The sequence below is a fragment of the Phocoena sinus genome, chromosome 3 (genome assembly GCF_008692025.1).
Source record: "Phocoena sinus isolate mPhoSin1 chromosome 3, mPhoSin1.pri, whole genome shotgun sequence".
NCBI lineage: Eukaryota > Metazoa > Chordata > Mammalia > Artiodactyla > Phocoenidae > Phocoena > Phocoena sinus.
The window spans coordinates 37,628,186-37,646,125 of record NC_045765.1 but is presented as its reverse complement, the minus strand read 5'-3'; the positions used below and the strand labels follow the sequence as shown (position 1 = coordinate 37,646,125).

Sequence of the window (17,940 nt, the reverse complement as noted above, 5' to 3'; positions counted from 1 at the left end):
CTCCAAAGAGAAAACACAATCAAAACATCTGGATGGGCTAAACAGTGGTGTCATGGGAGGACAACCAGAAATGGAAATAGAAACTCTGAGTTCTAGCTCCAGTTCTGCTACTGACTCCTTTGTGTGGCCACTCCTTTGTGTCACTCACACTCCATGGGCTCTGGGTGGCTGCTCTGGGGTGATGTAATTACATATGTCTAAGTCTCAGTATCCTTATCAAGAAAAGATACACGTTAAGAGTATTTACCTTGTGGTGTAGAGGGAAGATTAAGATGATCTATGTCAAGAACTCAGCACAGCGCCCAGAATCCAGTAAGTCTCAATAAAGTTTCGCCATTCTATGAGCACTTGTAAAGTGTGTGAGATAAGTGAGCTCAATGGTCTCTTGCAGTTCTACCCTTGTTTTTACTCTAAACTTCGGGGAGATGAAAGAAAAGGGGCTCTGGGCATGCTGGCTAAGAAATCGAGGCTCAGAATTTAGAAAGCAAAGGCAAGTTTGCCATGGCTTCTAAGGAATGGTGATACTTATGTTTTGTAATTTGAGCTAATGTTGATTATTGCCAGACAAGTCAACTTGCAGGTTAAAATAATGATCACAGTGCTTGGAAAGTACTGCAAAAACAGAGCATAGTCATTTTCATATGGTTGAAGTCCCACACTGAGATGCCTGAGAGGTATAAACTCCTAGGGCTCTGGGTTCTTCTAGGTTCCCCTGGCGAACTGCTCACTCTCTGATGAAGAGTCACTGAATAAGTCAAGAACCACCTACACCTGGATTATTACTGTCACATGAATGGTGATCCTTGAAGATGGTCCTACAATAGACTCCATCTACAAATGTTCACAGATTACTACCCTGTTACAGTTTGAACAGGGCTTTGCCTATATATTTTGTGACTTTGCATCTCCTTTCCAATTCCCAATACATAATAGGACCTCCACACTGTGGCTAGCCCATGAGGACAAATGACAAAACAGAAGGTCTCCTGGTGCTGATGGGCCAGTGGATGGAAGTCATTCCAGTAGAAAGTGATGCCTCCTGGTAAACCCAACCCATCTTTCCTAGTTTCCAGAGTTCTGTAGACTGGAGCTGGCCCACCCAGACTGCCATCTCTAAATTCTACACACTCTCTTAGAAATGCAAGTGTAGACAGTCTCCTCAACTAGACCAAGCTATTAGATATTAATGTTCAGACAACACCTACCTCACTCCAGACCAGCATGGTACCGAATATGACCTGTAACCCATCAAAGAAATTGTCCCCTATGATGATCACAGTCGCACCTCCCGTCGTCCATCCTTCACTCGGGCTGATGGCTTTGATACAGGGAGTAGCTGCTTTTCAACACACATGAAAAAGAGAAGGAGTCGGCTGTTAGAACCAAACTTTAATGATGGGAGACTTGAGGAAAAGAAAAAAAAAAAATCTTTTATCTTTTCACGAACAGAAAGTCCCTCAAGATCTCAGCATTTCCTAGTCACATTAGGACCTGAAACCTCAGGGTGCAATTTCAGTTTTTAAAAGCATGCTTTTCATTGTTTCTATTAAGATACATATAGGTTACCCAAATCTTTTTCAAACCTGAAATCTTATGAAATAAAATGTAGAAGCAAAATTTAATTTATGAAATGCTAAGGATTTTTTTTTAATGGGTGATGTTTTAAAATACACTGGAAACCTCACAGAATTGCTTCATAATTAAATACATCTCCTGAAAAGAAAGCTCATAGATTTTTTTAGATAAACATTGCTGTTTGATGGGAAGGGAAGAAAGAAAGGAGGCTGGAGCAGAACATCATTCTTGTTCCATGCCTTCTGTCTGTACCACTAACAGAGCAATATTCCTGAATAAAAGTCACTACGTTTTTTTCAATAAATGTCATGGATCCCATTTTATGGATGCAAAGTATGCAGGTCACTCAGGGTGAATTATGTAACCAAATAGCTGAGTCAGGGCTGAACCACAGAAAGTCCCATGACCTTTGCTTTGTTGTCATTCCCAGGCATAAAACCCAAGAACTGGCTTTTTCAAAACTTCCTATCTCCTTTCTTTCCATTATAAATGGCCCTTGGAGATGGGAAATAATTTGCAAATACTGTGATTCCAAACACACTAGAGGTGGTTTGCCTGATGAGCATGGCGTGCTTTCAACAGAATTACTAGGCAAAAATGAAATCTCTCAGAGAGTACTTTCGTACCACTGAGGATTTTTAACTCCACAATGCCATGCTGCTGTTTTCATGATCACTTTTATGAAAAGGAACAAAGCAAAATTCTAAAGCAAAGGAGATATTGTCTAAGGAGAGAAAGTGAGACCCTCCTCTTTAATAAAATGTTTATTAAGTACCCTAGACTGACTTTCCAAGTATTGAAGCCAATGAGAGCACCAGTTAATTTTAACAGGAAGAAACTGGCAAAAAAATTATTGGACTTTGTCAAATTTGGCAAAATGTCATGCTTTAACTTTTGCAAGAAGAAAAGAAAATATGAAGCCCAGCCCGCTGGAACCATTGCTCATGTGCCACCACACAAACAAGCAGAATGGGTTTGATTTTGAGTCAAATTTATCTTATAAAATTGCACAGAGAAATTTGGAAATATCCAAACTAAACATTTCATGTTGGCTGAACTAACAGCAATGCATTTACAACTAAAACTGGGCAGTTCAGATGCCTTTTCTCTCCCCCACTTTCTCCTAAAAACAAAATAATTAATCAAGGAAATGTAAATGATTCATGGCTTGAAAATTCTTGTTCAATTTTTGACACATATAAAGGTGGTGATCAATGTTCCACAGGCATAGGACTTTTTCGTAAAATCTTCCTTTAAAAGTAACCACGTTTAAATGCATAATTGAGTACTCCTAAACTAATAATAGAATATTATGCATGATTCCAAGCAATTTATAAGAGAAATAAACTACATTCAACAGCTATATAAAATTCTTAAAATATAAGCAGTTTGGAAACATTCTAGTTAATGTCTCAAAATCTTAATTCTTAATTTCTAACTCAGTATAAGTACTTAGTTGCTAGAGTGGAGTAGAAAAGGTATTACTATATGCCCGGATACTTCTGAGAAGACTAGAATATTGGTTTAACTGAACTGGTCTTGAAAGATTCCTGCCTGATGGCAAAGTGTGGAATCCAATGGTATCATTAAACGCTGACCCTGTGATTGCCCTCATAAACCACAAAATAATCTTGGTGTTTATTATCTGTATTAGCTTTGGGATTTCTTTTAATTTTTTAAATTTTATTTTTTAATCACACAAGCATGTTCCTTTAGTTAAGTATGGACTCCTCCAGGCTTTCTCATCATTGCACAAAAGCAGACACAAGGGCGTGTTGGTTTATCTTTGACAGACTCTCCTATTGTAAAGAAGTTATAATAACATGGTCAAGAACTGCCAATTTTATACTTGACCCCAGCTCTCTTTTTTCCATTTGTTATTTGTAGGATATAGAAGGCATGTAAGTACATGTATGTATAGATGTGTGTGTATGTGTTCAGACATTTCCTAAGGAAAGTGATAATGTTTTCAACCATCAAGAAGAAAAGGTACACGTCAACTAGTCAGAGGTAAATGAGCATCAAGTTTCAAGAGAAAAACTGGTGAGGAAACAATATACAATACCATCTTCTTTGGGGGAGGAACAAAAAGCGCCGGGGGAAGTACTAAAGGAAAAGAGTGGCACCCCTGGATCCATCCTACCTCAATGCTCAACACAATCCACTATCCCTGCTTAGGGAACTAAGTGCCATTCTCAGAACAAGTCAGTCGGGCAGCCCTTTCTAAGTTGAGACCTCAAAGGGTTCCAGAGGTGCTCCTATACATCTGTGTCATGGCAGTCTTGAGAGGAAGCTCTGTGGCACTCCCCCATTGGGAAGATTGGAAAATATGTAAAGGAATCATGGACTGACCCACTGAGAGAGAGGGGTGAGGAAGGGATGTTCCTGGCATTTAGTACCTGGAAGTCAAAGATGCTAAGTTTTCATGCATGAGACAGTCCTGCAAATGAAGAACGCTATAATGTCAATAATGCAGGGTAGAAAACACTGTGACTAGCTAAATGAACCAGGCTCAAGAGCAGTTGTTAAGAACTCACAAATCCATACAGGCCAAGGCAAGAAACACAAATGAATACAGCAGCTCAGGGTCTCAGAATAAGCATGAGATGGATGGCTGCTGATACCGAATTGGGGAAGCTCCAGCCATTGGCATCCCCACACAGATGCAGTCCCAGTGTGACCTGGTCTTCTGATCTTTCTAAAGAAGCCAGGAGCCCAGATTTTTATGTGAAATTTCCCAATCTTTAAATGCTGGCAACTAATTCAATATATATATTTTTTAATGTGTAGGCTAAACAAAATGTTTATGGACTTAAATTTAACTCATCGGCTGCCATCTTACATTTTGACCCTAGTCACAAACAAACTTGCGAGACTAAAAGCAGCCCAGGAAGTACTTGCGAACGTGCCTAAAATAACAAGTACCCAGATGTTCACTGTAGTATTGACAGTAAACAGTATAAAAGTCTAGGTGCCCCCAATAAGGGAGTGATTAAATAAATTATAGTACATCCATACCGTAGGATACGTGGAGTGTCATTAGAATGGACGAAAAAAGTTTTCTATAAACTGACATGGAAAGATGTCAAAATATGTCAGTAAGTAAAACAAAAATCAATTTGTAGCCTGATGAACAGTGTGATTCTGTTAACTTAAAAACTGATATCTATTAGCCTATATGCATGAGCGTGTGTAGGTATGTGTGAACAGGTATGACAGACAAAAGTCTGGAAGGATGTACACGAACTGTCCCCAGTGGGTCCATATGAAAAAGGAAGGTGACTAGAGAAAGGAGATTATTAAATTCTACTCTACAGATAGCTGTATGGTTTGAATTTTTCCAGTGAGCACATACTAAGGTAATATGTTTTAATTTAAAAAATAACAGCAGAGCGTTTAATTCTGTGCAACATAAAGGTTATACGTTTTAGAGCAAATTGATACTACTTTTTTTTTTTTTTAAGCTCAGATGTGCTAAGTAACAGACCCTGAGCCTTCCCTTCCGTCTTCTCTTGGGGTATGTTTTCTCTGAGAAAGCTCGGAGAACGTCTGCAACGACTTGTTTTTCTTTCACTCAGGATATCCAGAGAGATGCAGAGGGAAGATAGTTTATAATAGTCACGGTGGATGGGTTTGGTGAAATCTGAAGGTGAAAAGACTCATGAAAGAGTTCAATCCAGCCCAGGAGTGTAATAATCAATACAATTCCATCTCCAAGGAAATATTATAGAATGGGGGAGAGGAGTGGATTTGAATACAAAACCACTTTTACCGGCCAAATCTTGATTTAATTAATGAAAGAGTCTTTCTTCCTCGCCAATGAATTTTCACACTCTGGGTCTCCACAAGGACAGTAAGCCAATTCCTGGTTCTAAATCTCATTAAAAATAAAAGTTTGGGTGTTTTTTTCTCTTTTGTTTTTTTTTAAACCTCTCCTCCCACTCACAACAGCCACCCAAGTAAAGGAGATTTTTCCTTCCTTCAAACTATGACAATAACATGATTATACCACCACAGTTTAGCATAATGGCTCTGAAATGCTCGTGGCACATTGCAGAGTTAAAGTGGAAATTATTAGGTAGCTCTTCTTTGTTATAATAATGATCACTCCACAAATAAAAGCTCTTCTCCCAAAGGTACTGCAAGGCACAAAATGCTAATTCTGAAGATTATGTGTGCGCTTTTATTAAATATTACTATGCCCTGCCTGTTTGAGGGCTTCTCTGCTCTGATTGTTTTATGAGTACCATGTTAATGTCATTCCCATCTTGCTAGCAGCAGGCACACATTTTAGCGTTTGTATGAGAGTTGATCAAAGGCCACGTGCTGGGGGAATTGCTGAGAAAACACGGACAAGCGATAAAAATCTAACAGATTAATTGGTTTAAATTTCATTTCAGGGTGTTGAACTTTGGCTCGGAACTCTAATACTACACCGTGAGTCAGGGCCTAATTACCAGATTTCCAATTTGCTTCTGAACAATGGTTGCGGTGAGAAGGAAAAGAGAGGGTAGAACGAGGGGGGAAAAAAAAAAAAAAAAAAAACGAAAGAAAGAAATCGTTCAGGCTCCAGTACATATTTAACAACTAATGTTCTGTGTGCAGACAGTTGCACCAGGGGCCATTTGCTATCACCTGCTCTACTTCCAGAGGGTTTATATTTCCTTCCAATAGCCACAGAAGGCAGAAGAAATCATGGATGGCCTCAGCAGTTTGAAATTTACTGATTTATAGAATCAGTATTACAAGATTCGAATGCCTGCTCACCCACACTGGAAGTATCAGGCTTTTTATTAGCGAGGTGAATTTATAAACTGGAATCGCCCCTCAGCCTCCAATAGCAATGATCTATTTCACTGATAGAAAGCCAGGGCCGGGAGAACCATGTTTACCTCGGGGTTTATGGGGGGCCTTGGGAATAAGGGTTAATTGAGCTCAGAGGTGCCTGCCCATTGAGGTGAATTAGTGGTGTGCGCAGCTATCAACAGGGTCCTGCTCTTACTTTTGCCTCTGAAATCTCTTTGTACTGTGATCAATACCTCACTTGTTTGGGGTAGCTGTATAGATGACCCGGGTGCAGCATTTACCATCTCTTATCCCCAAAATGAGGCTTTTGTGACAGTCGATGTCCCACTACAGAAGCCTCACTAGAGATGTGGTGTTTGGCTCTTTTCTCCATCCCTGTATTTAAATACCATGGGGAAACAACGCTCAATCAGTTGGTAAAAGGTACAAATTTAGAAATGCTTTAATCCCACTCCAAATCTCAAAATAAAGTTCCATTGAAGTGGAGGTAATGTTATTTTCCATTTTCTTTGTGTATGGTATATGGAAAAAAAATGGAAACCCTCTTTTTCCAGCATTCTGTTAACCAGAACTCTCTACTCCTGATGAACATTTCTACAGAGCAGACACTGATGCTTACAATGGAGGTGAAGATGCCAACACCAGCCCTTAATGGCTTCTGAGTAAAGACAGAAAGATGCGATTATGTTAAGTTGATTTTAACATTCAGGGTATTACAGCATCTGAAAATGGGCCAGAGCTCCAGCTTTTCAAGTTCCACATCTACCACCCAGTGCGACCTTGAAGCAGTCACTTACCCTCTCTCTGAGTCACCCGCTCTAAGCAGTGGTGGTACCCACCTCACAGACTCCTGGCAAAATGCAGAAAGTATCTGCTTGGGTATTGCTGTTTTACTATGTTCCATGCACATAGGACGCTAGTTGCTATAATAACAATTACTGTCATCATCAGTTCCCCACTAACCAGAGTTTATTTACTAGAATACACCATAATCTCACCATCGCAGATTATGAGGCGGATTGTAAAACTTCCCTAGGAAATTTCCAACCCAGTGACTTGCTAACATAGCTAAGCTTACTGAGGAGGTGGATTTGGCATCAGTAATTACAAAGTAGAATTTTTTTTTAAGGCTCTCATTAGCCTGGAATGAATATTAATGGCAATCTTTTCAGAAATGAGGAATTAGCTTTAATCTTATTGCCCCAAATTCTTGAGACTTGGCAGAAAAGGTTGTGAAACCCATGAGCTCAGCTCATTTCTATGGGACACCTGTGACCTCATCAACTCTCAGGCCTTTCTCCCTTGTATCTACTCGATTTTGGTAAGGTTGTGCTTGGGAGCAAGCCTGTTTCAGAGATGGATGGGGACACAAAGTACCTGCACTTGGACTCAGTGCACAGTTATCTGCTCTTCCTGTTTAATTGGAACTATTATTTTTGCTGGTCTTTTCTAAAGTGAAATGATGATTTTCCTGACTGCTCACAGCTCATCAGGAGCAACACCTGCATTCTTTGATCCTGACATCCAGTAGCTGCTGGCCAGGGAAGAGGGCAAACAGAGGGTTTGACTCTCCTGGGAAACCTGGCTCTGTGTATTTTCACCATGTACAGGAAGTGAATCTATTCTGGGTTCACCCACCCTCCAACTGGAAGCCTTAGAAACCAGTAGCAGTTATAATGCCTGACCTGAACCCTAGCACCAGAGGGTGCAAACTTCACTTTCAGAATGCTAACCCCACCACAGACTCCTAGCCAACTAATAAACAGATAAACAAATTTGACAGTTTCCTCACTCAAGATGGAGCAGTCTTTGTAACACTTATGCTCTTACTTTAACTTTACTAACCAGATTTAGTTCTGCCTTCCTTTATTTTCTTTAGTAATTGCTTTATGCAGTTAAGCATTTTATTGTTTATCAGGGTTTTTATTTGGGTTGGTTTTGTTATTGGCTTGCATTTATTGCCCCATCCACTAGCATATCTAGATATTACTTGGCAAAGAATCATATATTATATATGCAAAAGAGCCTCCCTCCTTCTCTCCCCCAACCCCCTGTGTGTATGTGGGAGTTTGTGTGTGATGGTGTGTTTGTCACTCTGAAGAGAACTGTAACCCATGATATAGATATTTCTCAACACCAGATGCAATTAAATCTATTAAATATTAAATGAGGAGTTCAAGAATTTCAAGTGTTTTTCATCCTTTATTCCAAAGTGACTTCATTTGGCAAGAAAGCCCTTTGCTTTGACATTAGTGGCTCTCTCAGAAAACAAGTGAAGGAAAAATTCATAGTTGCTAGATGGAAACATGGATCTAATATCCATCTACATCAAGGCAGAGTTAACCCAGTGGGGCTGTCTAGGTGTATCTGAACTTAGCAGAATACCTACGTTCCAAACTATGCCATTTGCTAAATACAGAGCAAGTCCAAGTCATATCTACTTGCCATTTATTTTTCAGATTTCTTATTCTGTTCTGAATTAGCAAAATTCCTCAACAATGAGTGGACATAGATCTGAACAAGAGAAGGACAGAAATCCTGGTACAGAAATCCTGGGGCAACAATCGTAATCCGAACATTCCAGGACAAGCACTTTGGGATTTCTGAGTTTGTCTATTTGTGATCCAGAACTTTGTGCAGGTTCACTACACAGGGTGATTTAAAAATTTAACAGCGAAAAATCTTGACATTTTGATGTACCTGTAACTTCTAAATTGCACTTGAAAGACTTGTTTAAGGCTTTTTGATTTAATGACACGCAACATAGCATTGTTTCATAATATGCAAAAATTGTTTGTTAAAAACACTTCAGGAGGGCTTCCCTGTTGGCGCAGTGGTTAAGAATCTACCTGCCTATGCAGGGGACACAGTTCGAGCCCTGGTCCGGGAAGATCCCACATGCCGCGGAGCAACTAAGCCCGTGTGCCACAACTACTGAGCCTGCGCTCTAGAGCGCGCGAGCCACAACTACTGAGCCCGCGTGCCACAACTACTGAAGGCTGCACGCCTAGGGTCCATGCTCCGCAACAAAGAGAAGCCACTGCAATGAGAAGCCCGCGCACCGCAACGAAGAGTAGCCCCTGCTCGCCGCAACTAGAGAAAGCCTGCGCACAGCAACGAACACCCAATGCAGCCAAAAATAAATAAATAAACAAATAAATAAATAAACAAAAACATTTTGGGAGCTCAGAATTTTATAACTCAAAGAGGTGAGAATGTACTGCTTTCCACCTCAAGTTTGATCTGTCAAATCCAAAATTAAAATGTACAAAATATTAATCCTAGAGCAGCTCACAGCAAATAATGCCATCAGTTTTTCTTTTTTCTTGTCCTATGACTGTCAGCCACCCCTTTGCAAAGCAACAGAGAAAAATTATCATGGAGGGTGGAAGACTCCTCAAAATGAATTATTCATGGGTCCAATTGTGATATTTGTTGCAACAATAGTAAATTCACTTGCCTCTGATTATACAGTAGGTAAATAACTCTTTTCTTCCTGATGAGAACTTTCATGCACAAAATTATTTTTAGCCCAATTCTCCTGATTATCCTGTTATAAGAAAAGTTCTAGATATGAAAGTCAGGGAGGAAATGGAAATGAAAGTCACTTTCCAAAAAAGGACACCCAATATTGTGAAGAAAGGAAACAATTTTCAGGTTAAAAAAAAAAAACATGTCACTGCTTCTTCATGGAATCCTCAAGTGTTTATTTGCAAGCAATCTTCCTGGGCCTGGAAAATCATAAAGTCAAATATGAGCAAGTCTAGTGGAAAATCTGTGACGCTAATCTTGGCTGGAGCCGTATTTTTAACAGGCCTTGAATGTGTGTGCCGGATTATCCAGATGGTCATACAGGAATCGGCCTGATAGGATTAAACCTTTATGCTGAACTCTGCTCCATCTGTTCTCCAAGGTTTGCCTTTCCTTATCTGAATATGAATTTTTAGCCTCCTTGTGTCTGGGAGTCAGACTAAATTCAGCATTCAAAACAGAGATGTGTGCAGATAGTTTAACATTTCGCTACTTAGTCTCAGTTGACATCAACTTGGTCTTTTTCTAGTAAATATTTTTGCAAAGAATTTTCCTAAGAAGGAATTTAAACGTACGGAGAATCTACTTTTTTTGTTAGAGGGCTTTGTCTTCCTCCTCCTACTGAATTCTAGGACTCATTCCATTCACTGTCCTAATAGGGGTTTACATTGATGTTTGCACATAAAGATAGAAAAGCAAGACCTGTATCCTCTCTGCAGATACGACTTTAAGAAGAGATGACATATAATTCCGACTGGATGAATGATCCAAGCAGAATATATTCATGTATGCTTTGTTCTTTTTCTCCATTTCAAGAGGATTAGTAGTAGTCACCGTTTGATAAAATTAGCTACAACAGCTGTTTCTATCATGTTCATTAGGTTTTCTATGTTTTTAAGGAGGCTTTCTCAGGGGAGGGGGTTTGTAATTCAGAGCTCCATCTTCAACGAAACAGGCTGATGTTTGTTTTGCCCTCCTGTGCATCTATCCCTGGAAGCAGTGAAGTTACTCATTTCTCAGTTGGAAAAGCTGGCTTGGGGCAAGTTGTCAACGGGCCAGAGCCTGGTAGATGGTTCTGGGGTTTCCAACCCTGTGACAAAGGAAAGGGGAGGGTTCTGACTGCTGGGCTCAGTGAAGCAAACCAAGGTGCAAAGGAATAAAGAAGCTGCATGAAAGAGGGATCATTCAGAATCCTACATTGTGGCTGGTTTAGGGCAACGTGGTCATTAGGTGTGTTGGATTTATGCTTGTGATGGAAACGCAAGAGCCAGCAGCCTGTGCAGCCCCAGCCCTAAGAAGAGAGGATCCCCCTAGCAGTCTAGCAGGGCTCCATCGGCTTTCCATAGCCCCCTTGGTAACCCTAATTCCTGGCTCTATGCCACCACGAATGGCAGCAGCAAGCAGCTAGTCAAAAATTTAGGCTTTTATACACATAGGTCTAGTTATTATAAATACACAATACCCTTAACTGATGAAAGGTCAGGGGGCAGAGAGCAGTGAAACTTCCCATTCAAGCTTAGGATGACTTAGGTTTATTGGTATAACTCTCGTAGAACATATGTATCTGGCTCCTTAAATGGACAAGAATTCTAGAAGTCAGGTGATACGGGGTGGTACCAAATAGGTGATCCTAACTGATGAAGCCCGCTATAAGTAATCTCTTGTTAAATAAACATGCTGACCAAACACAGTCCTAGCACCTATGCTCCACATTTTATCCTAAACAAGGACACTGCATCGGATGTTCAATCCCATTACTTAAATCTGCTTTGCCCAATATGGTAGTTACTGGCCATATGTGGCTATTGAAATTTAATTTTTAATTAACAAAAATTCAATAAAAATAGAAATTATTCTCTGGGTCACACTAGCCACATTGGTCAAGAGCTACATGTGACTAGTGACTATCACAGAGGACAGTACAGTTACGGAACATTTCCATCATCACAGGAAGTTCTATGGAACAGTGCTGATCTATGGTTCAAGTGTAAATAACTGAGCCTGTCACTGACAGAGAATAAACAGAGCTACCGTTTACAGGGCGCCCTCCACACGCCAGAAACTGTGCTAGGAACAATTAATCTCTAATCCCTCCAACAGTGATCACAAAATCAAGTGCTCACACGGCCAGGCAGGAAGGTAAATAAATAAAATGGGCTAGGGGCAACACAATGGGAGAGGTGGGGAGTGTGGCCAACTGTAGAGCGTATCCCCTACCCAAGAGGGACACAACTTCTCAGTTTAACCTAATTGTTTCCATTTGAGAATGTGGCACTACCAGCCCTACCAGCTCTTCTGGATATTAAGAGAATGTGCACATCCAGATTTTCATATAAAACGCCTTCATTTTTAATTGTAAAGCAACAAATACATAGTTTCTTAAAGCAACATGCAAACCAAACCTAAATATGACTTAGAGCTGGATTCAGTCCATGATCTGATCCATCAGTGTGCAACTTCTATAAATCCTTGGAGGGCCAATCATCTTTTAGTTATTAATTTCTGAAACTGCATGACTAATACTACCACCGACTCATCAAACAACAGACACAAACCACACCACTGTCAATTCTGTCTCTGATTGTTCAATCCCTCTCCCAGAACAACACAGAAGTCCCCAGCTAGCCCTCCTCCGCTGTGCAGATTTTCTATAAGCAGTCTGGGAGACGAGCTCCGTGCTCCTGAAGGATTTCTACTGTCATTATGCAAGACAGCATAGATAGTGACTTTTTAAGGAAACTACGCTTTGAATGTGAGCAGCATCTCAAAATCAACCTTGTCCAACCTTTAGTAATGCACAACTCTTGCTTTGTGCTTTTCAGAATAGCACTGCTTACATTTCTCTCCACAACCTAGGCTGCTGCTGCTAATGTATTTGAGTGAACTTTTATTATTGAGAACCTTATCGTTTTGAGCCAGTTTCCTCTCTTCGCTGACACATTCGGTGATGCTGCACTCCAGTGTTTGTCATAGCACAGATGTTTCCGTGGTGATGATCACTGACGTCACAAGCACCAGGATGTGTATCATCAAACTTATCCAGACAGAGGAGCAAAAAAGAGTGAGAGCTCCACTTCCATTTGAACTCCATGTTGGACTGACTTGGCCGCCTCAAAAATTACTCTTTGGAGTCTGGGCTGTTCTATCTGGACTGCAAAGGGCAAGTACTCACACTTGCCTGTTTATGATTCATTTCTACTATCAGATTATTAATTAGGTGCTAAGTCCCACGTACGTACCAAAACCCAGATTAACCTGCCTCTGATGCCCACTTTCAAAACAATACTGCCATGCTCAGAAGCTTTCTGTCGTTTCCCCTTAGCCTACAGGATCAAGTCCACCCTTACAAGTCTGGCTGATTCGCCCCTTCCAACCTCACCCTCCACCTATCCCAAACTGGAAGAAGGGCTCAGCAGCACTTGGGACCACTGGTTCTGGATTCAGGAGGTCTCAGCTCACATTCCAGCTTCTCCACTTACCAGCCTGGGCAACTTACTTCACTTTTCTTTTCCTTTTTTTTTTTTTAATTAATTTATTTAATTTATTTATTTTTGGCTGTGTTGGGTCTTTGTTGCTGTGGGCAGGCTTTCTCTAGTTGTGGCAAGTGGGGGCTACTCTTCGTTGCAGTGCGCGGGCTTCTTATTGCGGTGGCTTCGCTTGTCGCAGAGCACGGGCTCTAGGCACGCGGGCTTCAGTAGTTGTGGCTCGCGGGCTCTGGAGCGCAGGCTCAGTAGTTGTGGCGCACGGGCTTAGTCGCTCCACAGCATGTGGGATCTTCCCGGACCTGGGCTCGAACCCGTGTCCCCTGCATTGGCAGGCAGATTCTTAACCACTGCGCCACCAGGGAAGCCCCTACTTTACTTCTCTTATGTCTCAGTTTCTACCACTCTAATTGGGGATAATACTTAAAGAGAACCCACCTCATGAGGTTATTGTGAGGTTTAAATGAGTTCACCTAAATTTACAGAGCTCAGCACAGAGGAAGAAATGAATAAATGTGAGACAGAAGGAAGGTGGGGAGGAGTTGCCAGAGGAGGAGGAGGAAGGGCGGGAAGAAGAAAATAAAGATGATGACGGCGGACTCTCCAAATACCCTGTCTCCAAACACGCTTTGCACGTTTCCACCATTTCTTTTCAAGGAGGTTATACCACTCACTTCCACCCAAATAGTACTTTGCTGAAAGGCTGGTCTTTTGTGGGAAGCTGTTTCTATCCCAGTCTACAAAACACTGAAACTTCAGTGAACTCCTTCATTTGTCACTTACTTCACTTTTTCTTGAACTTTTATCCTTGTATACAAACAGGTGTGTGTGTGTGTGTGTGTGTGTGTGTGTGTGTGTGTGTGTGTGTGTATACAGCTGGGCATGTGTATATATACACATATATGCAAAACAACCCAACTATCAACACATCCCTTGAAGGCAGGGACCTCATTCATTCACAAACTGGATAGTCAGTGCTCCGCACTTAACCAATACCTGACAATTAACTAGCATTGTTACGTTTTCAAAGTGGTTGCCCATAATTATCACAATTAATATCAACCGCAAGTGGTGGGCAAGGAGATGTTATTTTAAATTCCACTTTACAAATGAGGTAACTGAATCTTGGAGACTCACTTGAACCTGAAACTTTGAGAATCCATATTGGTTGATAAAGTCAGATCTTTAAAATACCCAAACTACCCTTCAATTTTGGTATTTATCTGAAATTTCTGCTCAGTTTTGCTAAACTTCGACCATGTAAACACAGCCAAAGTCCCATAAAATCTTAGTTGTGAAATTCCTTATTCCCAAGATAGAGGGTGGATATTTATTAACTTTACAGAATATTACTACTCGATTTCCAAGTAAAGTTATTTTCCCCCTAAGACTCAGCCCCACATATGAATTATAGTAAAATCTCTCTTTACCTTCTTCTGTTTCCAAGTTCAAAAAAATGGCATCCTAATATAATACCACAAGTGCCAATTTAAACACAGGAACACTGAAAATACTGCCAGACTTTGAGGCTTAGAAGCTTTCCTACTGCTGTTAAGTTGGGCTGCTAAACCCATGGTCAAGAATCCGAACATCAAATATAAGTGATAGCAGCACTGTGAGAACTTACATCTTTAAACTGTAGGACAGTTCCCCTTAACTTTCATTTTCAACTTGGACATTATCCATCTCAGTGGTGTTCATTACAGAATTTTGCACATATAAAGAAAATAATAAAAGTTTACTGATTAAATAGGTTATCCTAAAACAGTAACTTAATAACATTTCCCCCAACTTGTCTTTTTTTTTTTTTTTTGAGCAACAAGGATTGGATTCCACAGGCTTTAGCTAACCAAACCAAGAAGAGTTTCTAGGTTTCTACCAAAGTTGAAAGGTAGAGGAATCTGAGGTCTGACTTTAAAGATTTGTTGCACATAACAGTTACTGGAAGAGCACAGCTGGCATGGTGATTCAGCCAGAATATTTTAGCAAAGAATGACCCATGGACTTCCCTGGTGGCGCAGTGGTTGGGAATCCACCTCCCAAAGCAGGGGACATGGGTTCGAGCCCTGGTCCAGGAAGATCCCACATGCCGTGGAGCAACCGAGCCCGTGTGCCACAACTACAGAGCCTGCCCTCTGGGGCCCACGAGCCACAGCTGCTGGGCCCGCGCGCCTAGAGCCCGTGCCCCGCAATGAGAGAGGCCACCGCAGTGAGGGGCCCGCGCACCGCAGCGAAGAGTAGCCCCCGTTCACCGCAACTAGAGAAAGCCCACGCACAGCAACGAACACCCAACGCAGCCAAAACTAAATAAATTTTTAAAAAATGAATGACCCAAACTCTGTTTTCCTGCTCTACTAGGAAATGACAAACCACTCTGGAACCTCTCTGGCACTCATTTCCCTCCCCCACAGCCCCACACATAACACACCTAAAAGCATCTGCCTCCAAACCAGCGCGTAGGACCTCCTCAGCCTGCTGCCTTCCCAACTGCGCTCAAAAGAGAAGTAGCCAAAGAATAAAAGAGAGTTCTCGATTTGTACCAACCACATTAATTTTAATCATTCTTCTAAATAACAGCCAGAGTCTACTGCTATTTGTACGTCTTCTGACATTTTTATTGCTGTGCCCCAAGGTGGATGAAAGAAACTGATGTGTTGAGAAGAAGCCCCAAACCTGGCGCTGTCTCTGCCTCTATTCCCCATGTTCTCCTGCTGTACAGTGCTCCCGAACTAGGGGGGAAGAATGTGGGTTTGAACAACTGGCGCCCTGCTGATTGCAACTGTCAGTTAAATAAGCCAGTAACACAGGAGCGTATGTTCACACATAAAATATTAATTGCACAGATTGGGGTAAAAATATATTAATACGTGGGTTCCACTTTCATGCTTAGTGGTCAGATAAGTATTCGGCCAATTCAGTTCTATTTCTGCGCCCCACAGTCTCGACAGTGTTACTTTTGTGTTTCACTTTTCTTCTCCTTCTCTGGTTACCGTCTGGTTTCCCATGTTGGTGCCTTCATTATGACTGACCAGCAGCATACGTTTAAGCAGGATTTTAATTACTAGGTCATCTCCTAGCCAACTTGCCCAAGGCAGGCTGGCAGAAAAGCCCTACAATCCATGCCTTAGACTTTCCCTTGCTCCTCTCCAGGTAAATCTCTTTTTTTTCTGAGGACGCTAGAATCATGCTGATGGCATCATATTCATCTGATAAAGATGATGATCACCTAATTTCTATAAAGTTTCATTTCTGTCCACTGAGTATTTCAAGTTGCAGGGCTGGCACAGAGTGGTTGAGATGGGGTGCCTGATAGTGTGACGTGATACCAGGATTTTTTTATCTTAACCCAGAAAAGCACCTTCCCATATATCACTGCACATGCCAACTAACGTACCCTGGGGATTTAGCACAGATCTGGCTTTTCAATTTGCCTTTGAGTAACGTCGTCAATTTGCTTCAATTGAAGCAGGAATTATATTACATGATCAAATGGCAGGAGAATTTCTCTCCACCTCTGAAGTCCAACGTGAGGGAATCAGCAATGACTAAAGAGTGGGAAAGAACGGTGGTGATGGCCGACTGCGTCCGCTACTTGGATGTCCAAATGCTGCAGATACAAAAATCTGACTCTTTTTTTTCTTTTTGGCCACAACCAAATTTTTGAAAGACGGCTTCAGTGTCCCTCATTTGCTAAATGGAGAGAGTAATAGTAGTGCCCTCCTATGGTGGTTAAGAGCATTAAAAGAGATGATATAAAGTGCTCAGCATTAAACCTGATGTTAGTAAACGCTCAAAGGCTGCTATCATAACAGCAAATTCACCATCACTCGAAACACTGGTCTAAAAGTTAGCATTTTACTGGGCAAAGAGGTCTGTTAGCCTGTGATTGTAAAAATACATTGGATCCACTTCTCCAGGTCAAAGAGAAAGCAACCTATGGGAAATTTCCAAATTTATTTTCTCAAAAATGGATCTAAGACCTAAGCCACTTTCCCATTTGGGTCTCCCCTAAGCTGCTGCTTCTTCTTTTTTTTTAACATCTTTATTAGAGTATAATTGCTTTACAATGGTGTGTCAGTTTCTGCTTTATAACAAAGTGAATCAGTTATACATATACATATGTCCCCATCTCTCTTCCCTCTTGCATCTCCCTCCCTCCCAATCCCACCCCTCTAGGTGGTCACAAAGCACCAAGCTGATCTCCCTGTGCTATGCGGCTGCTTCCCACTAGCTATTTTACCTTTGGTAGTGTATATATGTCCATGCCACTCTCTCACTTTGTCCCAGCTTACTCTTCCCCTAAGCTTCTAATATTTTGTTCCCATGTGGAATTTTGGATATGCTTTCCCCTCTGCCTAAATTGCTCTTTCCTCCTTGCTTGACGAAATGCTACTCCTTCCTTCTTATTTTAAATTTTAAGTGTCCTTGATTCTTCAGACTTGGCTGAGTTCCCTTGTTTAAAGCTCCCTTAGCAGTCTGTATTTCTCCTGTAGAGTGCTTACCATTATTTCAAGTTAAGTAATTCTACGTGCAATCATTTGCTTTA

At 41.2% G+C, this 17,940-nt stretch overlaps 1 protein-coding gene across 6 annotated transcripts in view; it reads right to left on the bottom strand.

Moving 5' to 3' along the window:
- EBF1 (EBF transcription factor 1) overlaps positions 1–17,940 on the bottom strand; it is a 395,639-nt gene that overhangs the window by 96,410 nt on the left and 281,289 nt on the right. For 4 of the 6 annotated variants that reach the window (XM_032628415.1, XM_032628417.1, XM_032628419.1 and 1 more), the window contains one exon: positions 1,206–1,339. In XM_032628415.1, coding sequence (XP_032484306.1) covers positions 1,206–1,339 — 134 coding nt within the window. The remainder of the gene's footprint in view (positions 1–1,205; positions 1,340–17,940) is intronic. The other 2 variants (XM_032628416.1, XM_032628418.1) reach the window with 1 other exon arrangement.